General features: G+C 38.8%; 1 protein-coding gene across 1 annotated transcript in view; it reads left to right on the top strand.

Annotated features, from left to right (window-relative positions):
- Positions 1 to 14,446, top strand: part of LOC131535833 (zinc finger protein 184-like) — a 32,152-nt gene that overhangs the window by 10,173 nt on the left and 7,533 nt on the right. Inside the window, exons 4-6 of the mRNA XM_058768337.1 lie at positions 6,211 to 7,498; positions 7,764 to 7,767; positions 8,584 to 8,880. Coding sequence (XP_058624320.1) covers positions 6,211 to 7,498; positions 7,764 to 7,767; positions 8,584 to 8,880 — 1,589 coding nt within the window. The remainder of the gene's footprint in view (positions 1 to 6,210; positions 7,499 to 7,763; positions 7,768 to 8,583; positions 8,881 to 14,446) is intronic.

Genomic DNA, 14,446 nt, shown 5'->3' with positions numbered 1-14,446 from the left:
AATGACAATTCATAAAACTTTATAAACTGAAATGTGCAGCTTCCAGTCTCTCAAGCAGGCACGTTCGCGACAAGGCAGTCGAGCGTATGATGTAGGCGTAACGAAAAGCGAATGTAAGATCCGGGGAGAGAGTGCATGACGAACGCGGATGCACAGAGGAGAAAGCAAAACACAACACTTGTCACAAACTTATTTAAACATCCTGGTTATCGACACAAACATTTTAATTAAAACAAATACAATTTACTTGTTCACATGGTTTCCCTGTGCTGTATACAAAACTTGGTTCTCACGAGATTACACGCTTCTCCCCGGAGCTTACTCTCGCGAGACTACAGTCTTCTTTCCGGATCTTACGTTGCGCCTTTCGTTACGCCTACGTCATTGACGCTTGACCGCCTTGTTGTGAACGCACCTGCTTGAGAGACCGGAAGCTGCACATTTCAGTTTATAAAGTTTTAAGAATCGACATTTTTCTTAAACTAATGCATCGTTTCGCTTCAGAAGTCCTTTATTAACACCCCGGAACAGTGTGGAGTAGTTTTGTGATGGATGGATACTTTTTTTTTTCGGATTCAGAAACAGGGGCACCATTCACTGCAATTATACAGATTGGAACAAACAGGACAATGTCGAATATAACTCCGAATGTGTTCATCTGAAAGAGGAATGTTAGACATGCCTAGGATGCCCTGATGGGGAGTAAATATTGGACTAATTTTCATTTTTTGGGGGAACTATCCCTTTAAGGTAGAGTTCAGAATTTTCTGCACAGGTCTGATTAACCTCTCCCATGCTCCTCCGTAATGTGATCCAGTCGGGGGGTTAAATGTCCATTTAATCCCCTTCTGAAGAAGGACATCATTGATCTTACATTGATTACATTCCTTTATCACTACTTTTAGTTCATGCTCAGCTCATACAAAGTTTCTTCCATTATCAGATTGAAGTTCTTGGACCTGTCCACGTCTTGCAATAAAACAGCGGAGTGCATTTATAAAAGTGCATTTATAAATGGCCAAACAGGTGAAAATTACTCCATACCTTTTCACTACACTTCTTCTGCTTTTTACTAGCCTGACTACGTACTTCCGCTCAATTTCATTTCGCTTCTGTACTCAGTCTGATATAGAAGACTCCCAGTTAATCTCCGGCTCCGCAGCAGCCGGGCCAATCAACGAACAGAGGGCGGGCTGAGAGCCGTGACGTAGATGCTAAGCGCCAAATTTAAGATTGTAGTTCAGGTGAGGGAAATCTAAAACGACAGCGGACATGGAGACAGGGGATGCTATTCGCTCTGTTGTGGAGAATATTCCTGGCATTTGCCAACTGAAGCCCGAACAAGAAAAGTGTTTGGTTCATATTTTGAATGGAGGTGATGTTGTGGCCCTACTCCCGACAGGTTTTGGGAAAAGTTTAATTTACCAACTGTTACCAATCGTCAGCGAGATACTGGGGAGGCCAAAGTCCGGCAAGGCGATAATTGTGGATACGTAGATTTACTTCATATAATCTGCAAAAGTCGTTCACAGCCATCTTCACTCCGGTATTTCACTCAATGGTTTTGTTTTCGCCGCATACCTGTGTTTACAGTGGAAGTTCGAGGCGGCTGAGCCGGCTCTTTACATACATCATAACCAAACATTATGTGATTGGCTTACGGGCACACCAATGATTTTAAACTTCAAGCAAACGCCCGCCCACGAGAAAGTAAACGCTTGTCAATTATGCCCTTCCAGACTCTGTCTACGAAGCAAAGCGAAGTAGCAGAGTTTGGTATTACCAGGCTAGCTTTTTACCTCAAAAGGTCCAAAATAATCAACCCCAACACGGGTAAATGGAGGTTCATCTGGAGTGACTCTTTCTGAAGGTAAATCTGCCATCTGTTGACATCCAAGAAGTGAATTCAATCTCCGACAAACAATACACTTGGACAGTACTTTCCTTACTGCTGTACTTACATCAGTAATCTAATATTTCTGTCGCAATTTGAACAACATATGATTGCGACCACCATGTCCTACTTCTTGATGTATGTGTCGCAAGAGGCATTCCTGAATGAATGTTTGGATTCTTCAGGTTAAAGCCCGGTACACACCAAGCCGAAGCCTGACTCACGTTGGCAGCGTCTGGGTCCAAAGTTGGCCTGACACACCAAGCCGACGTTCGACACCCGACGGCCAAGTAAGCACATCCATTCTGCACCTTTCTCGCACACTGGTTCACCAGCTGAACAGCCAATCAGAATGATCAGATGGCCCGACTGACCGACGAGCTCCGACGCCGATTCAACATGTCAAATCGGCCGAAAAAAAAGCCGACGGCGTGGAACACACTGAGAAACCTCAGTCGGCCGATAAACAAAAACTGCCCAACGGCCAACCGTCGGCTTGGTGTGTACCGGCTATAGATGCCCTACTTAATCGTCATTCAACCCTCAAAACATCTTCAAGAATGGGACAAAGTCCATAGATATGGCTACTCTTCTTTACACTTTCACCTCTTTTTAGGCTAAACATCTTTTAGGAAACATCTTTTCTTGAGAGAATCGAATAATCTCCAGTTCTGCTGTTTTAAGTTCTTCTGTTGAGAGGGAAGATTGTTAAAGTTGATCTTTGAAAGTCTCCATTTCTCTTCCCAAAGAACCATCTTGTTGTGCAGTCGAACCAGAATCATCAAGAGCGAAGCTCAGTTGTTTCCACTTCTGACTAAGAGACACGAATAGATTCTTAAATCTCAAAATCCAAGCCACTGCTTTTTTCAGACGGAACCAATAAGAAAAAATATCAATTAAATGTGCAATTATCCTCTTCTTTGAGCTGTTTGGAATTGGTCTCTATGCCTTTCTTGACCTCAGGGTCACTTACTTCGAACTTTTCGAGGTCAGTGAGAATGTCAGGCCACTCACTTTCAGAACAGAAAAGAAAGGCAAGACCTGATGTCAATGTTTTGTTCTCAAGGAATGTACTGACAGCCGATCCTCTTGAAGCAACATCAGCTGGATTGCTTGCTGAGTCTACATATCTCCACTGTGGCTTGTGAGGCCTTGAGGATTTCTGTCACCCAGTTGGCCACAAATATTCAAAATCGGGAAGTCTCATTCTTAATATACTTGAGAACAGAAACATTGCCCATCCAAAAGATAGAATCTTGGAGCTCCAGATGTAATTCTTTCTTCCACAACACATCCATATGGCTTGCCATGGTAGCAGCAATGAGCTCCATGCGAGGGATGGTAATGGACTTTGTTGGGGCCACTCTTGATTTTCCCATGAAAAAAGCACAGTATACTTGAAAATGTCCATTATGTTACAGAAAATATGTCAGTTCCATATCCATTCTTGCTCGCATCTGAAAAATGATGCAACTGTGCAGTAGTGACATCCCCAAACTTTGGAGATTTTAACATCTTTCAAGTTCAAAGTTTTCCAGATGGTGAAGTTCTTGGAACCAGCTGGTCCATTTTGAACAACCAATTCAGGGAGGACATCATCCCATCCCAGATTTCCTTTGCAGAGATCTTGCAAGATTTTCTTAGCGGACAATACCACAGGACTCACAGTTCCTAAGGGATCATAGATGGAACTGATTATGGATAATATTCCTCTTCTAGTCAGAGGTCTTTCTTTAATTACAATCTTAAACTTGAATGCATCGGACTGAATACACCACTGCACCGCCAATACTGTCTCAACTGATGGAGAATTCCGCTCCATGATCAAGCGTTTCATGGTCTTTGCTCTTTGATCTTCTGGTATTACATCTAGCACTTGACGTCTATTGCTCATCCATTTTGTGAGGTTAAAGCCACCCTTGGCACATATGGAGACAAGCTCCTGATACAAGGTTAGTGCATTTTCAGTAGGAGCAACTGAAACGAGACAATCATCAACATAAAAGGAATGTAGGACTATATCCACTGCTTCCTTGCTGAACTGCTCTTTATGGTTTTCAGCACATTTTCTAAGAGCGAAGTTTGCACAGCCAGGAGAAGTCACCGCTCCAAAGAAGTGTACTAGTATTCTAAAGTCAACTGGATCTTGATTTAAATCTCCATCAGGCCATCAAAGAAACCTTAACAAATCAGCATTGTTGGCTGGCACCTTTATTTAATGAAACATTGATTCTACATCTGCCATGATTATCACTGGTTCCTTTCTGTATTTTGTCACTACTCCAGTGAGTGAGCTGGTGAGGTCTGGTCCTTGCAAGAGTTTAGCATTAAGGGATGTTCCTTGAAAACTCGCTCCACAATTAAACACCACACAGATTTTCTTCTTTGTGGGATGGTAGACACCATGATGCAGAATATACCAGATCTTTCCATCACTATGTGTCAAATCCTCTGCAGGCACTTGCTCTGCGTAACCTTTGGAGACCATATCCTGCAGAAAGGCAGAATCCTTTTGAAGTCTGCTATTTAGATGTAGAGAACGTTGTTCCACAATTTTTTGATTGTTTGGCATATGAACTTTCTCTCTCAGAGGTAAACCAATTTCGTAATGCATCATCAAGTTTGGCAGAATTTGTCACCATTTCCATGAATCGTTGATCTTCCTTTGAATATGCAATTTGTTCATTTTGTCTGCATTCTGGGAAGTCCATTTTGAACTGCTATTGCCACACGTCTTCCAAATTCACCACTGAAATTCTGTTAACCGTGACTTTTGGCTGTGCACTGTCTATTACATTCTCACCATCTCCATCATCACCAAACTACCAACACCAGAGCTCTGGACAAAATCAGCTGAAGCTAAACAACTAATAATAACACAACCGCACGATCATACCCAATGCATAAACAACATAGTCGATTGAAACATCACGCTTTCCAAAACAGCACAGCTGATTAACAAAAAGCCCAGCAGGCTTACCTATGCGGTGATTGATTGCTTGCTTCTCCTCTGAGCTTTGCTGATCAGTTTTTGTTGGCGTTTCAACTTTTGCGGCTGTAGAATTAACTTATTTTCCAAATGAGCGGAATCCTGTACTCCTCGACGCGATGTATACTTAATCCTTTTGATGCATTCGCTGAAAAGTGAATTCTTTGTTGACATAATGTAGCAGCTACTGAAAAAATGCTGCTGAGAGGCTAAAATAGGAACTCAATGCATTTGCGACGCAAATATCAGTGAGGTAAAAATGAATAAGATATCAGTGAGGCAAAAATTGGCTTAGTTGTTCTTCTTTATTGCACAGACTGATGGTATCAAATTGTGTTATATTATGTTATGTTGTGTTGGTCAACAAAGAACGCATCCTCCCTGCTCACCCCCTCTCCTTAGCATCTCTAATTGAACCGGTGATTTATATTCCCATTCCCACATAACCCTGTGACTCTCCACCACGAACACGTGACATAGGCAAAACACATTAACTCTTTCATGTCCACTATAATGTAGTTGATCAAACGTATTTATTAGTTCTCTCTATAGAAACATTGTTTTGTCTCGGAGCCAGCAATGATGGATTTCTTCTATGTGATCAATGAAGCTCGAAAAGCAGAGTTCCAGATGTCAAAATAAGACTTTATTAGACAAAGTAACAAAGCCGAGATAACGGTCACCGCATCTGAATTCTCTGTCTGTCGGGGCACCCATTTTATACTCATCTTTCTACCCAAATTTGGTAGTTCCGGTTTTTAATTGGCTATGCCTGTCTGGTTTGCAACAAATTATTACTAGTCCACCTGGTCATCTCATGAGACATACATCAAACTTGTTTACCTGTTTCCTGTCATATTCTGGAACTCACCCAAAGTTCATTGGGTTATTTAAGTTCATTGGTACACTTCAATGGAAAATACCAGTTCTGCCCAGTGGATGCCCCTTTAAGACTCACAATCTGTTTTAAGACATTCAGTATTGGAATAATTTAGCATATTGATCAGTATATGGATTACATTCTTGAACATGCATCATATTTTAAGTAAAATAATACCACACTGAGTAAATATCATAACATAAAGTAAAAATAACACAATAACATGAGGTTTGTGCCTATAATATTAGTGTACCTCATTCATGGGAAGTTTCAGGGATGTATAATTTATAAAATTGCATCAAAATGATAAAATGTTTGTAATGCAATTGTCTACTTTCGCTGTTATATCAGGGTTTATCTTTATGTCCTTTCACTTTATTATGTCCTTTGACTTTCTTTTTTTTTAAGGAGTTACTGACAAATGTACTGTTTTTACTTTTGTTTCAGAATTGATTGAAGACGATGAGGAGAAAGAAGAATTGAGTGAATCTGAGGAGAAAAATCATGTCAAAAATGTAGAAAAACCCAAACAGAAAGATGTAAAGAAAAGAAGAGCCATGAAATCTTTCACCTGCACTCAGTGTGGAAAGAGTTTCACACACAAACCTCATCGTGAGCGTCACATGAGAGTTCACACTGGAGAGACACCATTCACTTGTGATCAGTGCGGGAAGAGTTTCTCACAATCATCAACCCTCAAGAGACACATGAACATCCACACTAGAGAGAAACTGTACACATGTGATCAATGCGGCAAAACATTTTTGAGAGCTTCACACCTGAAGATACACCTGAGAGTTCATACAAAGGAGAAGCCACATTCATGTCATTTGTGTGGAAAGAGTTTTTTGCATCCAGAATATTTAAAAGTGCATCAGAAAATACACACTGCTGTGAGAGATTACATGTGCTTTGAGTGTGAGAAGACTTTTACTTCAGCGAGCTGTTTAAAACTGCATGAGAGGATTCACACTGGAGAGAAACCTTACAAGTGTTCACACTGTGACAAGAGATTCAGACAGTCATCAAATCTGAAAACACATGAGGTGATCCACACTGGAGAGAAACCGTTCACTTGTGATCAGTGCGGGAAGAGTTTCAGACTAAAAGGAAGCCTTACGACACACATGAGAGTTCATACTGGAGAGAGACCGTTCACTTGTGATCAGTGCGGGAAGAGTTTCTCACGATCAGCACATCTTAAAGAACACATGAACATCCACACTGGAGAGAAACTGCACACATGTGATCAATGTGGAAAGAGTTTCACACTAAAAAAAAACATTAAGAGACACATGAACATCCACACAAGAGAGAAACTATATGCATGTGATCAATGTGATAAAACATTTTTGTGGGCTTCAGACCTGAAGACACACCTGAGAGTTCATACAAAGCAGAAGCCACATTCATGTCATTTGTGTGGAAAGAGTTTTTCATGTCTACAAAGTTTGAAAGAACATCAGAAAATACATGCTGCTGTGAGAGAGTACATGTGCTTTGAGTGCGAGAAGACTTTTACTTCAGCGAGCCATTTAAAACAGCATGAGATGATCCACACTGGAGAGAAACCGTATAAGTGTTCACACTGTGACAAGAGATTCAGTCAGTCAGCAAATCTGAAAACACATGAGAGGATCCACACTAGAGAGAAACCGTATCACTGCACTGCATGTGGGAAGCGTTTCAATAATTCATCTGCTCTACACAGTCATACAAAAAACTATCACAGTAAGTAGATCATCTTCAGATCCAGCACTTTCAGGTCTGATATCGCTCACCAAATGTGACACAATAATGAATCAAGCAGTGAAATATCATCTGGATAAATCTGTCATTACAAGCAACATGACAAAGAAACATTATCTAAAGTTTTCACAGTGAATAAAGTTCATATTCAAAACCAGCAGATTCAACTGAGATTCAGATCAACTCAAAGATGGAGTTCCTCCCCAAAGAACAATGTGTGAACAATTATGTTCAATATGTTTAATAAGCAGGAATGTAAGAATAGTAACACCATTAAAACCTTACAGATATCCATGTAAGTCAGCAGGAGAGAGATCCAATTTTACTTAGCTTGTTTTTGTATTTGCTGATGAAATGTAATTATTGATTAAATGTTATATTTTTTAATTAATACATTAGCTTTACTTTTTATATTTTATCAACAACTTTTATTGTCTGCTGATTGTATTTGAATCAGGAAACAGTGATTTTATAATTTTAGTTTCAATATCTAAAAGCTACGAAGCACCTGTATCATAATTGCTTTTTGGGCTTTTAAATTTCTCAATAAAGATTTAATTTGCCTAATAAACTATATTTTACTCCACACATGACTGAGATTGAATGAGTTTCTACATTACCAGAAGTTGAATATAAAAATAACACTTTACTGTTACAATAATAATAATAGCAAATACAATCGCATCACAACACAGAAAAATAAAACATCAAACAATATGTAGAATTTGATATCGTAAGTCAGTTTAAATTCCCTTCGAGGTGTATAATACTGTTCATTTCATGCAATAAATGTAAAGTTCAGTTTGTGTGTAATGTAAAAAGAGAGAGAGAGAGAAAAAGCAAACAGAAAGACTTGCGTACTTGCCTCCTGTTCTCCTCTCCAACGTCGGTCTCTTCCATCGTCATCCCCTGGTCTCCAGCGCAACCTTCACTGAGGTGTGTGCTCTCCAGCGTATCCCAAGATTCTAAGCAAAGACAATTCCATTAGTTCTCCGTTCATCTGCAAGTCCATGAATCTATTTGCCTGCCATTCACTCCGATTGCTCACCTAACTCATTCTGTTGAATAAAGTATTTGTATTGCTATACTAACACCTGTCCTGAGTCTACTTCCATGACAGAAGACCGGACCCCTATACCGAACACGCAGAGCATGGACCTCTTAGCTAAGCATCCAGAGAACGCACTCCTCACTGTCATGCAAGATGGCCGCTCCATTGAGGACTATGTTGAGGAGTTCCTCCAGCTCGTCCACAAAGTGCCGTGGAATGATGGAACATTGAAGGTAGTCTTCTGGAGTGGCCTCAATGACTATCTCCACGCACCAGCTGCTACAACCCCTGGCTCTCTGACACAATACATTGACCATGTGCTTATACTTGCTTTCTGTTGTGTGTGTGTGGGTTTTTTTTTTTTTTGTTCCTCAGTCAATCTTTATAGTGGGAGAACCCAGCTGTGGTTATAATGTACTGTTGTGTACACAGAGTGCTGTGTTTAATAATTTGCTGTGCTTTCACAACAAAAGAATTTTGTTTTCTTTTGTATTTGGCTGTTATTTCCGATGGATTCTGGGAGGTGAAGCTGATCAATAGTTAAACATTTTAGTGTTCTTTGTTTTGTAGTCTCTCTCTACTTGACTAACACTAAATTGCGACCAATGCTCTCAACGTCAAATGCAGAAATGTTAATTCATGCGTTTATGACCTCAAGGTTAGACTATTGTAATGCTTTATTGGGTGGTTGTTCTGCACGCTTGATCAACAAACTACAGTTAGTCCAAAATGCAGCAGCTAGAGTCCTTACTAGAACCAGGAAATATGACCATATTAGCCCGGTTCTGTCAACACTGCACTGGCTCCCTATCAAACATCGGATAGATTTTAAAATCTTGTTAATTACTTATAAAGCCCTGTATGACTTAGCTCCTCAGTACTTGAGCGAGCTCTTATCACATTATAGTCCTCCACGTCTGCTGCGTTCTCAAAACTCTGGCCGTTTGATAATACCTAGAATATCAAAATCTACCTAACACTGTTCGGGAGGCAGACACACTCTGTCGGTTTAAATCTAGATTAAAGACCCATCTCTTTAGCCTGGCGTACACATAACACACTAATACACTTATATTATTCAAATCCGTTAAAGGATTGTTAGGCTGCATTAATTAGATCAACCGGAACCGGGAACACTCCCCATAACACACGATGTACTCGTTACATCGTAAGTAGAATGGCATCTACGCTAATATTTGTCTGTTTCTTTCCTAGTCTGTTTCTCAGTCCGTATCCGATCAGATAGTGGATCAGCACCAAGAGATGATGTCTACAGCCCTGATCGTCAGCGGAGACCAGGACACCCAGATGACCCCCAGAGACATATCCCCAGTGAAGACCTCGATTGAATACAATAAAACTAAAAAAAAAAAATAACTAAAATATAATAAAATACCTAACTACATAATACTACTACTGTTAGAAATTGCAACAAAATTAAAATAGAAATATAAACTTTTGAACTGCGGGTTTCGTCTGGTCAGAGGAGAACTGGCCCCCGACTGAGTCTGGTTTCTCAAGGTTTTTTTCTCTATTCTGTCTCGGAGGGAGTTTTGGTTCCTTGCCGCTGTCGCCTCTGGCTTGCTCAGTTGGGGACACTTAATTTCTAGCGATTATCGCTGATTTGATTGCACAGATACTATTTAAACTAAACTGAGCTAGACAATGACATCTCTGAATTCAATAATGAAATGCCTTTAACTGAAAATTGAGTGTTTAATCTTATCATTAATTTGATAAGAGTGCCTCTAATTTGATACTGTTAAGTGCTTTGACACAATCTGTATTGTTAAAAGCGCTATATAAATAAAGGTGACTTGACTTGACCATCTCTGCCATATAAAACTAAATTGAATAACAAATTTATTTATTTTTTTCTAATTTAACATTTTAATTTCACTGAGAATTGTATAATGATTCATCGTGAACTTTAAACTTTCATTAAAAAGTATCCTTTTGTAAATGTAAGCTACTAATTTAGATGATAGACAAACGCAAACTGGCTGCTTAATGCAAATGTAATTGACCACATTTACAAAATCAGGTGATAATGTTCGGCCATCGATACAAATGTCTCTTTATGTATAGAGACAAAAGAATGAGGTTAATCTCCATCAGTTTTAGTGATCGTGAATATTTGCAAAGACACTGATGGAAGATACACCACAATAAGTCTTCAGCTTTTGGTTTTATTTCTAATCAAACCCACAAATCCTCTTTAAGCAAATGCGTTAAATCTTATCTAAATGAATTCTAATTTTAATCGGCTCCTGTTCCGAAGATGCAAGACTTCAAGGAGACTTTGTTTCCATTTGTGTACGCTTGTGCACCGGTGAAAAACGCACAACTTTCCTGTTTTATTTATTTTTGACCTCATAAATTCTTGTGCTCTAGACAAGTAAAAAGAAAATATCACATGGCCGAGGGCTTTCGTGCTTTTCTGATGAGCCTGTTCCGATGTGGAAACGCCCAGTAATTGGGAAACGCCCTCTTTTTGTTCTGCATCCGGAAGAAGAAAACACTTCAATTTTCTTACCAACTTTTTTTCCAGCTTTGATGTAGAGACTACTTTCTAGGGAGAAAGTAGTGTTGTAGTAATGAAGTATTCGCTTCTCAGCAAAGCTCTGTTGTTGTAGATCATTAAATCGTACTGCGGTCAATCTAGCCGCCGCGCTGTTTTGTTGTGCGCGCATATACAGTGCATTACGGCGATCTTCCGCTGGTCTTTCGTCTGCGTTCACTCAGACAATTTTTTTTTTTTTTTACTGCTTAACTTCTACGGAGTGGTTGCTGGCTTGACCGTAGTTAAATAGTGATGTTGTCTCAGAAGTCTGTCTGAAGTCTCTTTCGGAGGAACCGTGAACAAACGCTGTCTGTAAAGTCATTGTCTGATAAAGGAGCGAGTCATAAAGCTTTCGGACGAGTCTGAGGAGAGGTCAGTAATTCACGGTGTTTCACATAGAAACACAAACATCAGACACATTTTCCATGTTTGGACTGATAATGTGCTGTTACTGAATGTCTCGTGATCACTGAGTGTAATGCATTGCTGCTAACGCGATCTTCTCTTTATTAATTTATCTTTGGCAGATCAGATTTCTTATAGTCGCTTTTATAGCATTAAAGGAAATAGTAAATAAGTGTAGTGAGACGAAAGAACTCATCAGTCTTTATGTGTTGCCTTGATGCATCTAAAGCTTTTGATCGGGTTAACCATGCAAAGTTTTTTTTTTTTTTTTTAATGAGACAAAGAGGGGTGCCAGAATACATTGTGAGAATCCTGGTTTATTGGTATGCCCACCAGATGATGCAAGTAAAATGGGTCAATAAATATGCCCCTTTTGATCTATCTGAATGCTTGTAAAACTGGGTGTATGATTAGGAATATTCTAGTGAATCATATTATGTATGCAGATGATCTTGTGGTGTTTAGTCCTAGCAGTGCTGGTCTTCAACGGTTTTTAACTATGTGTTCTGAATATGGTCTTGAACATGACATTTTATATAATCATGGTAAGACAGTGGTTATGATTTGCAGAACTAAAGATGATAAAAGTATATATTTTCCAGTTTTTAAGTTGTCTAATAAGAGTCTCACTGTGTGTATGAAAGTAAAATACCTACATTTTATCACTGAACGCATGACAGATGATGAGGATATCGAAAGGCAATGCCATATGATGTATATGCAGGCGAATATACTTACATAAATTTAGTTTCTGTTCAGATTAGATGAAGGTGTCACTTTTTAAAGGGGTCATATGATGTGATTTCAAGTTTTCCTTTCTCTTTGGAGTGTTACAGGCTGTTTGTGCATAGATAAGATCCCTGAAGTTGCAAAGACTAAAGTCTCAAAACCAAAGAGCTATTCTTTATAAAAGTTAAGACTCGCCTTCCTAAAACGCTTCATTTAAACACGCCCCCACATGTCTACGTCACGATGTGGGAAGATTAGCAAAACACCACCCAAATGTTTACGCAATGACATTGATATTGCTGTATTTTGTAACTCTTTATTGTGTGTGGTAGATGCTATGGGTTGTATATGTTGTCCTATTGCCTTTTTTAATTTATTTTTTATTTGGACCTTGAGTCCATAATAAAGTTTGATTGATTGATTATAGCACGATAAAGTTAGTTTTAGGTTCTGTATTATTAGTTATTGTAAAGTCTTACTTATTTAATGTTTTATGTTCTCATGTCAGATATGTATACTATGTGTGTACATGTATGTACCAAGAGCACCTTAAAGAACCCACAACAAATTCCTTGTGTGTCTGCGCACACTTGGCGATTAATTCTGATTCTGATTCAGATTCTATGTCCGCTGGATAAGCGCTAATGTTGTTTAAGGGACCGTCTACAAATTCCAGTCATAATGCAAAAACCAAACTTTAACTACGTCCAATCATTAATTCAAATTAATAATTTTTACAAAGTTGTAGTAAATGCTGAGGCCAGACTGACTTACTGAATGTGAACTACAACATTTGGAATGTGGGACCTTTTGCTGAATCACAGTAATTATTTTCTAATTGAGTACTGTACATGTATAAAGAGGTAATTGAGTATGGCTCTTGTGTACTGAGTACATATGAAGGGAAGTATTGGCAAAATGTCACCTGTTTTAAGTAGAGGTTGCCCGATATGGTTTTTTCTCTGGCTGATGCCGATATTTAGAAATCAGGGCAGCCGATGTATGATGCCAATTCTTTTGGCCGATTTTCTTTCTTTTTCTTCCCCTTCATCTCATAAGAGAGTTTGAGTAAATGATTACTGCAGGGTACAAGATAGTAGTAGTAGTAGTAGTAGTAGTAGTAGTAGTAGCCTAATTCATAGTAATAACATTAGCTGAAAGTTTAAGCACCTTCTCAAAACGGTTCTGAAGCAAGCATTTTTGTTAATGTTTGCTGACAGACACCAGTGTTTCCCACAGACTTGAAAATGCAGATTTATTCTCTGCCAGCAGGAGGCGCTGTTGGAGCAGGAGATATAGCTGTTTCCACGGTAACGACTGTAATCAAATAAGCCCTACTTTATCAGGCATTACAGGAAAGACGAAATAACAATGAAATCAAAGTTTTTCTGAAGACAGTCGGTTTTTTTCAAAGATACATTCGAATAAAAACACCTGCGCTGCATTTTAATTTTGAAATGGGCAGTGCATAGTGCAAAGTATTATGGTGGTCAGTTTTGATATTGTGACGAGCCGCCACAAATAACTCAGTGTATGAGAAACACTGTACACTGCTATAAGTCAAATGGACATAGTGATAACAATAATAAGGCAAGGCAAGTTTATTTATACACAGTAAATTTTGCAGTATTAAATGAACTCTATAAGAGTTAAATTTAACACTCAGCCCGAGTGTATTTGGTCCCACTCAGAATTGGTGATAAATTGACTCTCGTCATAGTGTTTAATTTTCAGAGTTAAATTAACTCTATTTTGAGTAAAAAATTAACACTGCTGAACACTAAATAGTGTTACCAGAGTTTAACACTAGAGGAAATTAACTCTGTTCTTTGTTACCACAATTTAACTCTGCAGGAAAATTTACTCTAATTAGTGTTAATATTTCACTTATGTAGAGTTCATTTACATTTATAATAGTGAAAAATTATCTAATTTTAAATCCCATTTGGTGTTTTAAAAACAGAACAGAAAACAAGATCAACGACGTCAAATTCAAAACATTTATTACAATGCTGTCATGCTCAAGAAACATACACAATTTAATGCACAAAAATACATCACGTGACGTCTGCATGAAATGACAATACATCACTATATTCAGTACAGAGCCTGTTGAACCACCTAGCTAAGCAGCCTTGCTCTAACCTCAGCAATACAAGGACCTTCACTTTGCCAACATCTTTGTT

Source organism: Onychostoma macrolepis, chromosome 03 (assembly GCF_012432095.1).
Source record: "Onychostoma macrolepis isolate SWU-2019 chromosome 03, ASM1243209v1, whole genome shotgun sequence".
NCBI lineage: Eukaryota > Metazoa > Chordata > Actinopteri > Cypriniformes > Cyprinidae > Onychostoma > Onychostoma macrolepis.
This window is presented reverse-complemented; position numbering and strand designations above follow the sequence as displayed.